This window comes from Vicugna pacos, unplaced genomic scaffold, assembly GCF_048564905.1.
Source record: "Vicugna pacos unplaced genomic scaffold, VicPac4 scaffold_17, whole genome shotgun sequence".
Lineage (NCBI taxonomy): Eukaryota > Metazoa > Chordata > Mammalia > Artiodactyla > Camelidae > Vicugna > Vicugna pacos.
In genome coordinates this window covers 4,809,594-4,825,394 of record NW_027328738.1, presented here as the reverse complement: position 1 = coordinate 4,825,394, position 15,801 = coordinate 4,809,594, and the positions used below count along the sequence as shown (strand labels likewise).

Genomic DNA, 15,801 nt, shown 5'->3' with positions numbered 1-15,801 from the left:
GTAAAATAAATCTTTTTAATATTAAAAAGAAAACACTCTGAGCAGCAAAAGAAAGGTCTGCCATGTATCTGCGCTGTATAATATCTAGTACCACACAGAGCTGCTGTGGAGATGGCAAAGCATAACGTTGCTAAGTTCTGAGCCTCTGTGCTGTGTTAGACCCTGTCTTACTTTTGATACACATCTGTAAGGTAGTGGTTATTTTTCCTTTATTTTTATGGGTGAAAAACAACATTGGCTCATGTTAAATACACCATTGCCCAGGTCACAGGAAATGATTAGTAAAGATACTGGAGACCAGATTGGAGCCAGGGTTTTTCTGAATCCAAACATCATGTCAAGAAAGTTTGCAACTATACAAACTTGTGGGTATATTATCCTAAAAATGGGAGGCACATTCTTGGATTCTATTTCGTTTGTTTTAAAATAAGAGACTTATTAGAAAAGAATTGTTTTCACCAGTTAGGTTCCCTCTGATCAGAGTCTCGAGCAACCTTCAGAGGCTATTTTAATCCTGAACAAGTATTAACAATGTGCTAAGCTTCATGCTGAATGCTTTGCATCCGTTATCCCATCTGGTCCTCGTCCATGCGGAGGAGATGATTATAATCCCCAATTTGCAGAAAGAGAAATTGATGATTAGGGAATATCTTTATCACCTCCAGATCTCTTCTCTGCATTGTTCTGCCTTGTTCTACACCTGGAGAGTCTGACCCCGCAGGACTTCTCTTCCCGGGCTCCATGGTGCTTCAGCTTCTGGTTGGGTGTGGAAGTTGGAAGAACTAAGAGGGGATGAAGTGTGAGACAGAGATCAGAACATTTACTCACCTTCTAAGGTTCTGGCAGGGACGGCCTCTCCGGGATCACCGCTCGGCTCGGCAGCCGCACTTCCATGCCTCCCGCTGTCTCTGTGACGTGGTGGCATCCCTCCTGTCCTGTCCCTTCCAGGCCTCAGGTGGAGACAGCTTTCTGCTGTTGCCAGACCTGGCTCTTCCTCGCCCTTTGTCACTTCTGTGACTCTTGTCGGTTTCTCTTCAATTACACCCTTTGGGGCACGCCAATCACTGACCGCTAGGACCTTCACTGACATGAAAGGCTTAAGTAAATCGCCTTAGGGTTACCTGATTAGGACTTGGCAGAGTTGGAGTTCAGCTCGGGTTTGTTTGATGCCAACACCACTTACTCACAGATTAATCACAGCAGGAAAGAGAAAGGATTGTGTGTCAGATCCTAAGGACATTGGCATTCTTTCTCAGGGTCTGTTCATTATCTGGAAAAGGGGACCCTTGCCATCAAGGGAACCTGACCTCAGGCCATCAAAAGCAGTACATATCCTGAAGATCTAACCAAGCAGAAGGCTGTTGAGCAGGCAGACCAAACTTTTCCACATTAAAAGCTGGCGGTTGTTAGAGTGATTCCTGCCAGGCAGTGCTCCTGTCTGCCCCACCACAAATCCTGGAGGCTCTGTACAACTGCATCTTGACCTCAGGCCCAGATACTGTCTTCTAAATTCATCAAGCTCTGCACCACCACATTTGAGTCATTCTTTATCTCGTCAAAAATTTTGTATTAAATGTCTGCTATGGACTAGGCATTGTGCCTAAGTTCAAGGCATATAAAGATGAATAAGACAATACTTTTGTCCACAAAGAAATCACAGAGCAGATACGCAAACACATAGTCTGAAAGTCCACTGGAAGTTACACCAGCTATGATTCAGGCTTTTCTGGGTTGTTGTGGAAGGAAAAAAAAGGTCTTTCTTCACTCTTACCCTTTCCCCTAGCATCGCTCAACTGTCACCCAGCCACACACTGCTTTTTCCCTAACACCTAAAATTCATAACCTAAACCCTAAGCTATAAAAGCGTAGTTGACCACATCAGCAGGGGAGTCATGGATAGTCAGCACACATAACACGCTGAACAGCTCAACAAACCCTCGGCCCTTTTCACATCCAAATACCTCTCAAAGTGATGACTAGGATTTAGTCATAATTTATAGACAGAAGTGTTGCTTTTTTTCTCTTTTTCTAAACATTTTTTATTGAATTATAATCATTTTACAATGTTGTGTCAAATTCCATTGAAGAGCACAACTTTTCAGTTATACATGAACATATATATAGTCACTTGTCACATTTTTTTCGCTGTGAGCTAATGTAAGATCTTGTATATATTTCCCTGTGCTGTACAATGTAATTTTGTTTATCTATTCTACATTTTGAAAGCCCAGTCTGTCCCTTCCCACCCTCCATCCCCCTGGCAACCACAAGTTTGTATTCTATGTCCATCAGTCTGTTTCTGTTTTGTATTTCTGTTTTTTGTTTTGGTATTTTTTTTTAGATTCTGCGCATGAGCGATCTCATATGGTACTTTTCTTTCTCTTTCTGGCTTACTTCACTTAGAATGACATTCTCTAGGAGCATTCATGTTTCTGCAAATGGCGTTATGTTGTCGGGTTTTATGGCTGAGTAGTATTCCATTGTATAAATATACCACATCTTCTTTATCCGGTCATCTGTTGATGGACATTTAGGCTGTTTCCATGTCTTGGCTATTGTAAATAGTGCTGCTATGAACATTGGGGTGCAGACGTCATCCTGAAGTAGGGTTCCTTCTGGACACAAGCCCAGGAGTGGGATTCCTAGATCCTATGGTAAGTCTGTTCCTAGTCTTTTGAGGAATCTCCATACTGTTTTCCACAGTGGCTGCACCAAACTGCATTCCCACCAGCAGTGTAGGAGGGTTCCCTTTTCCCCACAGCCTCTCCAGCATTTGTCATTCATGGACTTTTGAATGACGGCCATTCTGACTGGTGTGAGGTGATACCTCATTGTAGTTTTGATTTGCATTTCTCTGATAATTAGTGATATTGAGCATTTTTTCATGTGCCTTTTGATCATTTGTACGTCTTCTTTGGAGAATTGCTTGTTTAGGTCTTCTGCCCATTTTTGGATTTGGTTGTTTTTCCCTTATTATGTCATATTAGCTGCTTATAAACTCTGGAGATCAAGCCTTTGTCAGTTTCATTGTTTGTAAAAATTTTCTCCCATTCCATAGGTTGTTGTTTTGTTTTACTTCTGGTTTCCTTTGCTGTGCAGAAGCTTGTAAGTTTCATTAGGTCCCATTTGTTTATTCTTGCTTTTATTTCTATTGCTTGGGTAAACTGTCCTAGGAGAACGTTTTTGAGATGTATGTCAGATAATGTTTTGCCTATATTTTCCTCTAGGAGGTTTATTGTATCTTGTCTTATGTTTAAGTCTTTGATTCGTTTTGAGTTGATTTTTGTGTATGGTGTAAGGGAGTGTTCTAGCTTCATTGTTTTACATGCTGCTGCCCAGTTTTCCCAAAGAGACTGTCTTTATTCCATTGTATATTCTTGTCTCCTTTGTCAAAGTTTAGTTGACTGATCAATCAAAGTTTTTACCTTAAAACTTTAAGTCATATATTCTCAGAAGATATCACTAACTGTGGATAGTTCTTAGACTCAGATGGAAAAACCTACTTCCTCAAATTTTCATGCATTCCTTGCAAGTTCATTGTTAGAGTTAGCTAGTCTATGCTACTTTTAACCCCCAAACTAAGCTTTCTATAGAGAAAGCTTCAACTGATGATGAAAATGTATTGGGATTTCCTCAGTCGATAAAGGGAGGCCTCAAACATCAGTAAACCTTAAAGTCAAAAGCCCCATGATACAATGAAATTGGGAAAATACGCGAACCTCTGGAGCTACAAGAGGTTCCCTTCATGCTACTGAGTAGTTTTCCCACCTGTTTACTCACAAAGATCCGCCATCACTGCCCTGCCTGGGAAACTCTCATAGTGTTTTTCCTTAGTTGCCAATTGTTGCAATTGTCACTTATCCTGCGTCACAGTTTTCCTTTTGTTTAACAGCTAATGTCTGAAAACGACCGTCCCATGTGTTTAAAGAGAAAAAAAAATAGGGGCCCATGAAAGCATCACCAATTACAGAAGATTCTCCAGGTTCTCTGCAATTAATAAAATAAAAACAGTTAAATTGTTCACTGAGCAAAATTGAAATGCTTGATGATTTCCTGCATTATTTGTCTTTAATTTAAGGCCAATTTTACTGTCCCTGAAATCAGCCAAAATATAGATGTTCAACCCCTAAATACAAATGTTTAGAGCTATAAAGCAGGTAGTTTTGACATTAACATTATGGCATTCTTCAGGATTTTGTTTCATTTAGCTAAAGACCACACAATGGCTAATTTTACATATCCACTTGACTGGGCCACGGAGTGTGTAGATATTTGGTCAAACGTTATTCTGAGTGTGTCTGGGAGAGTGTTTTTGGAGGCGATTAACATTTGGATCAGTAGACTAACTGAAGGGTTGTCCTGACTAGAGTGGGTGGGCCTCGTTCAATCAGGGGAAGGCATGAGTATAACTAAAAGGTTGACCCTCCCTCAAGGAAGGGGGAGCTCTTCCTGCCTGACTGCAAGGGCAGGGGTATCACTTTTTTTTTGCCTTCAGATTCAAAGTGATGTGCCTGCTCTTCATTGGTCTCAAGTCTGCTGGTATCAGACTAGACCCATGTTACTGGCCCACCTACATTTCCAGCTAGCAGACTGCAGACAGTGGGAGTCTCAGACTCCACAATGTTGTGAGCCAATGGCTTACAATAAATCAGATCTATATGTATGTGTACATATATATATATACACATATGTAAATACATACTGCTGGCTCTGTTTCTCTAGAGAAACCTGACTGATACTAACACAGACCATGAATAAAGCTCTACTCAATTGCAAAGCATACTTCAATTCAATTTCTCATTCTCTAAGACCACCTGATAAAGACAAAAGAAGTAATAACACTCTATCCAACAGGCATTGAAAGAATTATTGTAGGGGGAGGTATGGCTCAGTGGCAGAGCACATGCTTAGCATGCATGAGGTCCTGGGTTCCATCCCCAGTACCTCCACTAAAAAAAGTAATAATAAAATAATTTTTTTTTAAAAAAGAACTATTGCTAAATGAAATACAGAAAACACAAAATGGACCTGTTTCCTCTACTCAAGATTAACAACCCTTGTTAGAAAATGAGTAAATGTGCATTTTTAATTAGACTTTTAGCATCAGGGGAAAAATGTATAACTTTCTAGTCATACACTTCCCTAGCCCATATATATGATGGAGAATATATATATTTACATATAAACACATGCTTTATATATATACACATACACACACATACATATACATGTATAGGCATCTGTACACACTTTATACACACACCTATGTGCATATCTGTGTGCTCCTAAATTCAAATTAGAAAACATTGATTGTGAATTTTCTTAAAAAGGTTATTAGAAACCTGAAATTTGTCATAACTCTGTAATATATTATTCTCAGAGGAAATTCAATAGAGCAAGAGGTATTGTTTGAAAGTTAAATAAGAGCCAGCAAGATATATTAACCACAGAAGTTAAAATTTATAACAAAAAATACTGACAAAAGAAGATAAATAGCTGTATATATTAAATGCCAAATTAGCCAGGAAAATAGTAAAGTTGGTTCTTGAGGCCATATTTCCTTAAAGGAGGGTTTCAGTACACGATTTAGTCAGATCACATTTGACAATGTCAACAACACATACAATATTGTATAGGTTAGCATTGGGAAAAGATGATTAATCTTAAAAATAAATGCAGATTTTATTTTAGTTGTACTCTTAAATCACTCTCTTATTCTACCTATTTGCAGTTCGTCCCAAGCATCTTATTCTGCACAGTATTTGGAGATCATAAATATTTTCCATGGTAAAATATTAAGCCCTCAAATTGAACCATATGGAGATCCTAATAACATATTTGAGTATGTGAATTACATAAAACTAGTAAGTCATTGAGGCAGAAAATGAAAAAGGCTTCACTCTTAATGCACAGGGGAAGGCAGGCCTTGTCCACTGAGTAAGCCTCTCCACCTGCGTGGACTAACAGTAACGTGACTGGCCATGCTTATATGCCTGACGGAAAATTTCTTCAGCTTTTCATTTGTTAAGTGGTCATTATTCATTTTCCTTTACTCATTTCGATAGTTTAAGCTAATTTTCATAGGTGAAGATAAATGTAACTAATATTTTAAAGTTTCATTGTTCGTCTGGTGTTTCGAGCTGACATTTATTTTCTGAGATAAAATGATTCAACCTTTAGAAAATGTTCTTTCCCTCAAATGTCATCATATCTAAAAAGTTAAATGAGCCTTATAGTTTTAAGGATTAAGCAGTTATTTTTTTTTTTTGTAAACTGAAGTATAATCAGTTACATTGTTGTGTCGGTTTCTGGTGTACAGCATAATGTTGCAGTCATACATGTACACATATATATTCCTTTTCATATTCTTTTTCATTGTAGGTTTCCATAAGAAATAGAATATAGTTCCCTGTGCTGTACAGAAGAAATCGTTGTTTTTCTATTTTACATATAGTAGTTAATACTGCACATTTTGAACTCCCAGTTTATCCCTTCCCATGTCGTTCCCCCCAGTAACTGTGAGTTGACTTTCTGTCTGTGAGTCTGTTTCTGTTTTGCAAATAAGTTCATTTGTGTACTTTTTTTTTAAGATTACACATATAAGTGATATCATATGTATTTTTCTTTCTCTTTCTGGCTTACTTCACTTAGAATGACAATCTCCATGTCCAACCATGTTGCTGCAAATGGCATTATTTTATTATTTTTTTCTAGCAGAGTAGTATTCCATTTTATAAATATACTAAAACATCTTTATCCAGTCACCTGTCAATGGACATTTAGGTTGTTTCTATGTCTTGGCTATTGTAAATAGTGCTGCTATGAACATTGAGGTGCATGTATCTTTTTGAATTAAGGTTCCCCCTGGATATACATCCAGGATTGGAATTGCTGGATCATAGGGTAAGTCTATTTTTAGCTTTTTGAGGAATCTCCATAGTGTTTTCCATAACAGCCGCACCAAACTTCATTCCCACAAGCAGTGTAGGAGGGTTCCCCTTTCTCCACACCCTCTCCAGTTCTCCAGCATTTATCAGAACTACAATGAGGTATCACTTCACACCAGTCAGAATGGCCATGATTCAAAAGTTAATTTGTACTTTTCAGAGTAAGATATTTTCAAGTACAAAAAATACAAAATTTTACAGCACATCTAAATGATATAATTCATAGAGTTTAATGGCTAACATCTTAAAAATACAGGCTTATGTACTACATACTAGATATCTATATTTAAATATAATGAAAAAAACTATCACTTTACAAATAACCACTGATTAATAAGGAGAAATTTGCAATCTAAATTCTGTGACAAAAATCAGATAAATGTGAATGAAAATAAATAAACTGTAATTATGTAGAAATTATTAAAGCTATTTTAGTTGTGGATGCATCATTTGTGGTTCAGATTACCCATGACTGAGAAGCATCCTGATATTATTTGTCAACATTTTAGTGATTTTACATATGTGTGGTTTTTGGGCTTTCTCAAGTTCAATGATGGTTCCTGGACATAGACATACATGACTCCTTCAAATAACCCTCATTACAAAAAGTAGATAAAACTGCTAATACAAATGATTTGTCATTTGAAAACTTTGTTATATATCAAAGCTTATGAAATGTGGCAAAACCTATATTTTTGGGAATTTATAGCAATAAATGTTTTTATTAAGTGAAAAGATTGATTTTATAAAGCTTTGTGAGTTGGTTGTGAAATATGTGGATTTCCAAAGAAAAGCAGACATTTATTAGATTACATGCTAAAAAAAAACAGTGGAATTAATAAATAAAAACCAGGAGTTATTTTTTGAAAATCCTAATTAACTAGGCAAACCTCTGGCAATTTTAATCAAGGGGAAAATGGATAAAAAAAAATATATGCATAGCATAAAAATTTATTGAGATTATACTTACTGATGTAAAAGAGATTTTTAAAATTAGAATGCTCTATATAACTCAGTTAAAATTTTACCATTTTAATAAAATGAACACATGTTAAAAGTACTAATACAAATTTTGCAGGCTTAATCAGGAAGTGATAATAAACGTGCAACAGGTGAGTAATTATGGACCAAAATTAAAAGTTTCACAAAGGACTAAACTCCATTAAGTATTAAACAAATAAGTTTTAAGAAATGAGCATTAGATAGGAAAGTCTATGTTACCTAATTTGTTCCAGAGGATAAATAAAAATGCATGCTCCATTTTTTTAAGAAATTGGCACTAATTCCAATAGCTGAATAAAAGGAAAAATAGAGACAAGTGCCTAATATTAGTTATAGTTATAGATATGAATATCTTAAATAAATTATTATTTACTTGTGAACAACTATGTATTGTTAGTAAGTTATGCCCAAATAAAATTTAATTGAGAAATGTAATTGTGACCACACCTGCGAGATAACTTATTGGTGGACTTCATCTTATTAATGCAACAAAGCTGATAAAGCATATGATCATTTTTATGGATAGTGAAAAGGCTTTGCACCAGAAACTTACCGTAACCCTCCACTCTGCCTATCTTTTTATTCCATGTGTGTTTAAAAGTTGACAGATCATGCCTCAGTTGCCCCTTCATCTCTGGCCCTCTGCCCAAGGCTTCTCTACTGCCAGCATGGGGGTCAGATTCTAACACGTCCACACAGAGGGACAAGCGGAGGGGTCAATTGTCCACAGCCAAAACTTGACAAATTGGGGCTTTACAGGAACCAGTATACTCCTCCGTCTCTCAGAAAAATAATTCTAATGTAAATTCTACACAATTCCTTGATGGTCAAGGCTGAATTTCAATGGCTCAAGATAGGTGACGAGCTCTGCTTCCTGTTTTGATCATTTCAGGGACCCACTTCTGTGCTTGAGATCATAATACCTGTAAGATTTTGCTGTTAAAGTGGAACTTGACATTTTTGAAAAAATTATGTGGTGACTGTCCTTTGTAGGTATTAGGAAAATAAAAAATTATGACCCAGAGAACATGGCCAATTCAAAAATATTGGATTATCTAAGGTTATTACTGAGAAAGAAAAAATAAACCAGGATGCGCGAAGATAGCCTGGGTACAAAGCTATGGTGAATTTTCAAGTCTCTTTTATGAAATTAAAGCTACAGTTGTTGCACATCCTCCTACTGCTAGTAAAAAGTCTGTACTTCCTCAATTTGCACCAGCAGTTGAACATTAAGTTGACTCTGACATCGTGATTGTGATTTTCATAAATCTTTACCAGTATCTCCTACAGTGACCCCTGACAGTGCCTCTACTTGGCAGTACATATGGTTAGTAATGATCTTATTTCTCTGTAAGATTAAATTCAGTTCAGTTTCCCACAAGCATTCCAGTTTTTGGTACTATTTGTAGCATCTGGTTTTCTGTACATTCAGAGTTGATTTCTTTCTGAGATGTTCTTAATTTTGTACATATCCAAGAAGCCTTAACTTTTCTTACATTAAATATAAGAAAATTATATTAAAAATGAGAAACCACTGTATTTAATTTAAAAATACACACATATTTCTGTAAGTTAATAGTGTTTGAGTATATATCAGTGATACATAATTAAAGCAGACTTTTGACTAGCTATGTATAAGGATTTTCCTTCATCATACAAAAGTTCTACAAATTATTGTTAAGTTTTAATGTTTATTTTTTCCATGGACTTTGTAATTTGATAGCTATTCTTCAGCTATCTTTTGTTTTTCCCAGTTGGTATGTAATACATAATTAACACGAGGGACTCTGTAGTCTACAGCTTTGGGTTGAATTTTTTCTCCATAATTATGAATATCTCTTATGAATAACAATTTTTATATGTTATATTATTCTTACAGGTTGAGCCAATGGGAGCAGTGCCATCATTTCACATAATGTTCCTAATGTAAGACACACATATTATACTAAGACCATTATCCATTATTAATGTTAAATCATGAAATATTCATTTTAAGGAACATATAAAACTATTCAATTATAATGAATAGTGTTTAATTTGTTCCTATTATTTGAGACAATCTCATCTAAATGACCATTGCTCCTGGTTTGCAATGTCAGTGGTAACACCTGAATTAAAATTATTTAGCCTTCCTTGAATGGCAGGCACCCATCTAACAGATTTGCTCCATAACTGTATAGGAAAAAATGTACTTTAGTAAGGATAGTTTAGTAATCTTTTTAGCAGTTCCAACCTGCACTAGCCAAATTTCAACTTTTCTAATTATAATATGAGTGAACATTTTACAGCATCCTTCAATCTCACCATAAATAGCACTGAGCCTCATACTCGAGTGTTCCAGTAAGTAGGTAAAATTCTAACTGGGTTAGTGCTAGTAAACACAGATTTTAGCTGTTGACTAACTATTGTTATATAATTATATAGGTGAGAGATTGTTACAATTCTTTAGCTATAGTTTGTTACAATGAAATTTGATTCAATTTTGTCCAGTTCCAGATGCAGCCCCCGTTTCATTCTTGTGCAGTTGCCAGGTCTTACAGTGGGTCATGATCCCATAATGCTTGCATCTGAACTCAACATTGCTGACTATAAGCCCTATATCTCTGTTCATATATCTCTAGGGCCATAAGTAGATCTATAGGATTAATTAATATTGCACAACTGAAACTTTGTCCCCTTTGGCTAATCCGTCCCTGTTTTCCCCTCCCTCCTAGACCTTGGAAACCACCATTCTATTCTCTGTTGCTATGAGTTTGACTATTTTAGAGCCCTCATACAAGTGGGGTCATGTAGTATTTGTCCTTCTATGCCTGGCATATTTCACTTAGCATAATGTCCTCCAGGTCCATCCATAGTGTCACAAATGGCAGAATTTCCTCCTTCTTTAAGGCTGAATAATATTCCATTGTATATGTATAGCACATTTGTTTAAAAAATCTGTTCATCCACTAATGGACATTTAGGTTATTTCTGCATATTGACTATTGCAAATAATGTTGCAGTGAAGGTAAGAGTGCAGATATCCCTGCTAAGAGTGAATTCATTTCCTCCAAATGAATACCCAGAAGTGGGTAATTTGCTGGATTATGTGCTGGTTTTATTTTTTCTTCTCTGATGAACTGTTTTCCATAGTGGTTGCACCAATTTACATTACCACCAACAGTGTTCAAGGCTTTTCTTTTCTCCACATGCTCACCAACACTTGTTATCTTTTCTTAAACTTATTTTATTGATGTATGGTCAGTTCATAATGTGTCAATTTTGAGTTCACAGTATAATAGTTCAGTCATATATATACATACATTATTTGTTTTCATATTCTTTTTCATTATAGGTTATTATAAGATATTGAATATAGCTCCCTGTGCTATATGGAAGAAACTTGTTAATCTATTTTATAATAGTATTTAGTATCTACAAATTGTGAACTCCCAATTTATCCCTTCCCACCCCTCTTCCCCCTTGGTCACCATAAGTTTGTTTTCTATGTCTATGAGTCTCTTTCTGTTTTTTTTTAAATAAGTTCACTTGTCTTTTATTTAGATTCCACATATGAATGATATAATATGGTATTTTTCTTTCTCTTTCTGGCTGACTTCACTTAGAATGACAATCTCCAGGTCCATCCATGTTGCTGCCAATATTATCCATTTTTATGGCTGAGTAGTATTCTGGTGTGTGTATGGGTGTGTGTATATGTGTGTGTATATCACAACTTCTTTATCCAGTCATCTGTCAATGGACATTTAGGTTGTTTCTATGTCTTGACTATTGTAAATAGTGCTGCTATGAACTTTGGGGTGCATGTATCTTTTAAAATTAAAGTTCCCTCTGGATATATGCCCAGGAGTGCAATTGCTGAATCATATTTTTAGTTTTTTGAAGAATCTCCATACTGTTTTCCATAATGTATGCACAAAACTACATTCCCACCAGTAGTGTAGGAGAGTTCCCTTTTCTGCACACCACCTTCAGCATTTATCATTTGTGGACTTTTTAATGATGGTCATTCTAACTGGTGTGAGGTGATGATAATAACCAACTTAAGAAGTATGAGATGATACCTCGTTGTGGTTTTGATCTGTGTTTCCCTGATGATTAGTGATGCTGAGGAACTTTTCATACACCTCTTGTCCATTTGTATGTCTTTGAAATAACATCTATACAGTTTCTGTGCCCATCTGGCCTGGTATTTTGTTTTTTGAGTTGTAGGAGATTCTTATATGTTTTGGATATTAACCTTTAACCACATATATGGTTTTCAAACCTTTTTCTCCCTTTTCACTATAGCATTTTCAAACTTCATCTATGTTGTAGTATCAGTTCTTCATCTCTTTTTTGGCAAAATAATGCTCTATTGTATAGGTATACTACATTTAGTTTATATATTTTTCAGTTAATACACATCTGGGTTGCTCCCACCTTTTGGCTATTGTGAGTAACTGAAATCATATCTATCATTTTTCTGACCACAGCAATATGAGACAAGAAATAAGCAAGAAAAAACCTACAAAAAACTAAAACCATGTTGAGGCTAAAAAGTATAATGCTAACCAACCAGGGGATCACTAAAGATATCAGAAAAGAAATTTAAAAAACACTAGAGACTAATGAAAATGTAAACACAATGATCCAAAATGTATTGGACATAGCAAAGCAGTTCTCAGAGGGAAGTTCACAGCAATATAAGCCCACCTCAGGAAAGAAGAAAAATCTCAAATGAACCACCTATCCTTACACATAAACAAACTAGAAAAAGAATAAACAAAACCCAAATTTAGTATAATGATATAAATATTAAAGACAGAGCTGAAATAAAAGAAATGAATACAAAGAAAATAATAGACAAGGTCAATGAAACCTGAGGGCTCATTCTTGAAAAGATAAATAAATTTGACATATCTTTAGCCAGACTAATCACAAGGAAAAAAGGTGGAAGGGCAAATGAATAAAATCAGAAATCAAAAAGTAGAAGTTGAAGCTTGCATCATGGATATATAAAAGATCATAAAACATTACTATGGACAATTATTCATCACTAAAATAGAAAACATAAGAGAAATGGGCAAATTCCTAGAAATTGACTGAATCAGGAAGAAATAGAAAATGTGAACAGATCAGTAATGAAATTAAAAAGTCCAGGATCAGATGGCTTCACAGATGAACTTTACCAAATATTTAAAGAAGAGTTAACGCTCATACTTCTTAAACTATTCCAAAAAATTACAGATTAAAAATGCATCCAAACTCAGTCTGTGAGACCAACATCACTCTGATACCAAAGCCAAACAAGGATAAGACAAAAAAATTATAGGCCAATACTACTGATGAATATAGATGTCAAAATCCTCAAAAAAATTTTAGTTAAACAAATTGAACAATACATTAAAAGGACCATAAAACATGAACAAATAAGTTTTATCCTAGGGCTACAATGATGGTTTAATGTCTGAAAATCAATCAATGTGACACACTACATTAACAAATTGAAGAATAATAATTATTTGATTCTCTCAATAAATGTAGAAAAATATTTTGACAAAATTCAGCACCTATTCATGATAAAAAAAAAAAACCTCTCAACAAAGTAGCTATAAAGGGAAAATACCTGAACATAATAATGGTCATACAGGAGAAGCCCACAGCTAGCATCATCCTTAACAGTGAAAAGCTGAAAACATTTTGCCTACGATGAGGAACAAGACAAGGATGTCCACTGTTGCTACTTTTACTCAACATAGTGTTGGATGTCCTAGCCACAACAATCAGACAAGAAAAATAAATAAATGACATCCAAAGTGGGGGGAGGAGATAAAGTAAAACTATCACTGTTTACTGATGACATGATACTACACATAGAAAATTCTAAAGATGTCAGCAAAGAAACCTACTAAAACTCACCAGTGAACTCAGCAAATTTGCAAGATACAAAATTAACATACATATGTCTATTACATTTCTATACTCTAACAATGATCTATCAAAAAAAGAAATTAAGGAAACAATACCATTTATAATTGCATCAAAAGGTATAAAATATTTAGGAATAAATGTAACTAAGGAGGTAAAATTCCTGTACTTGGGAAACTGTAAGATACCAAGGAAAAAATTGAAGACAACACAAATAGATGGAAAAATATAGTGTGTTTGTGGAAACAAAACAATCCTGAGAAAGAAGAACAAAGCTGGAGATTTCTTGGCTGTAAACTATACTACAAAGCTACAGTAATCAAAACACTATGGTACTGGTACACAATCAGACACATAGGTCACTGGAACCGAATAGAGAGCCCAGAAATGAACGCACACCTGTATGATCAATTAATCTATGACAAAGGAAGGAAGAATATACAACGGGGAAAACACTGCCACTTCAACAATGTTGTTGGGAAAACTGGACATCTACATGCAAAAAAACCATATTGGACTACTCTTTCATGCCACGCACATAAATAAATTCAAAATAAAGTAGAGACTTAAATCTTAAATGTAATTTCTGAAACCATAAAACTTCTAGAAGATCACATAGGCAGTGTGCTCTTTTACATTGGTCTGAGCAATATATTTTTTGATATGTCTCCTCAGTCAAGAGAAACAAAAGCAAGAACAAATGGGACTGCATCAAACTAAAAAGCTTTGCACAATGAAGGAAACTATCAACAAAATGAAAAGGGCACCTACCAAATGGGAAAAGATATTTGCAAATGATATATCTGAGAAGGGCATAATATTCAAAACATACAATGAACTCATAAAACTGAACTTCAAAAAATAACTCCATTAAAAATGGGCAGAAGACCTGAATGGTCATTTTTTCCAAATAAGACCTAATGGATGGCCAGTAAGCACAAAAATATTCACAACATGACTAATTATCAGGAAAATGCAAATCAATACCACAATGAGATACCACCTCACTCCTTTCAGAATGGCTATTATCAAAAAGACAGAAAATAACAAGTGCTGGGGTTGATGCAGAGAAAAGAGAGCCCTCGGGCACTGTTGGTGGGAATGTATATTGGTGCAGCCACTGCAGAAAACAGGATGGATATTCCTCCAAAAATTAAAAATAGAGCTACCATATGACCCAACAAATCCACTCCTGGGTATTTAGCTGAAGAAAATGAAAACACTAATTCAAAATGATATATGAACCCCTTTGTTCATTATAGCATTATTTACAATTGCCAAGATATGGAAAACTTTTTAATGTTCGTCAATTGATGAATGGATAAAGAAGCTGTGCTATATGTGTGTGTCTGTGTTTACATACAACGGATTATTACTTAGTTACAAAAAATGAAATCTTGACATTTGCAACAACATGGGTGGATCTACAAGGTGTTATTCTAGTTAAATATGTCAGATAGAGAAAGAAAAAATGATTTTATTTATATGTGGCATTTAAAAAGGAATGCAAATGAATGTAACTTAACAGAACAGAGTTAGCTCTAGATACATAGAAGAAACAGGTGGTTGCCAGAGGGGAGAGGGGTGGGGGGAGGAAAGAAATAGGTAGGGAGATAAAGAGGTACAAACTTCTAGATGCAAAATAAATGAATCATGGATGTGAAATTTGCAGTGTGGGGGATATAGTTAATAAATGTGGAATATCTTAGTATGGCAACAGATCATAACTAGACTGATAGTGGTGACCATCTTAAAATGTATAGAAACATGGAATCACTATGCTGTGCACTGGCAACTAATGTAATGTTGTAAGTCAACTGTACTTCAAAAAGATACAAAGAAGTAAGTAAACAAACTCATACAATAAGAGATCAGATTTGGGGTTACCAGAGGCAGGTGTTCAGAGTAGGAAGAACTGGATGGAGGTAGCCAAAAGGAATAA

At 35.3% G+C, this 15,801-nt stretch overlaps 1 protein-coding gene across 1 annotated transcript in view; it reads right to left on the bottom strand.

Moving 5' to 3' along the window:
- Positions 1 to 639: 639 nt before the first annotated feature.
- The window catches only part of LOC140692756 (uncharacterized), a 36,001-nt gene continuing 20,839 nt past the window's right edge, over positions 640 to 15,801 (bottom strand). The window contains exons 3-4 of the mRNA XM_072957052.1: positions 829 to 1,078; positions 640 to 782 (exon numbers count right to left, since the gene is read on the bottom strand). Of these exons, the coding sequence (XP_072813153.1) occupies positions 640 to 782; positions 829 to 1,078 (393 nt within the window). The remainder of the gene's footprint in view (positions 783 to 828; positions 1,079 to 15,801) is intronic.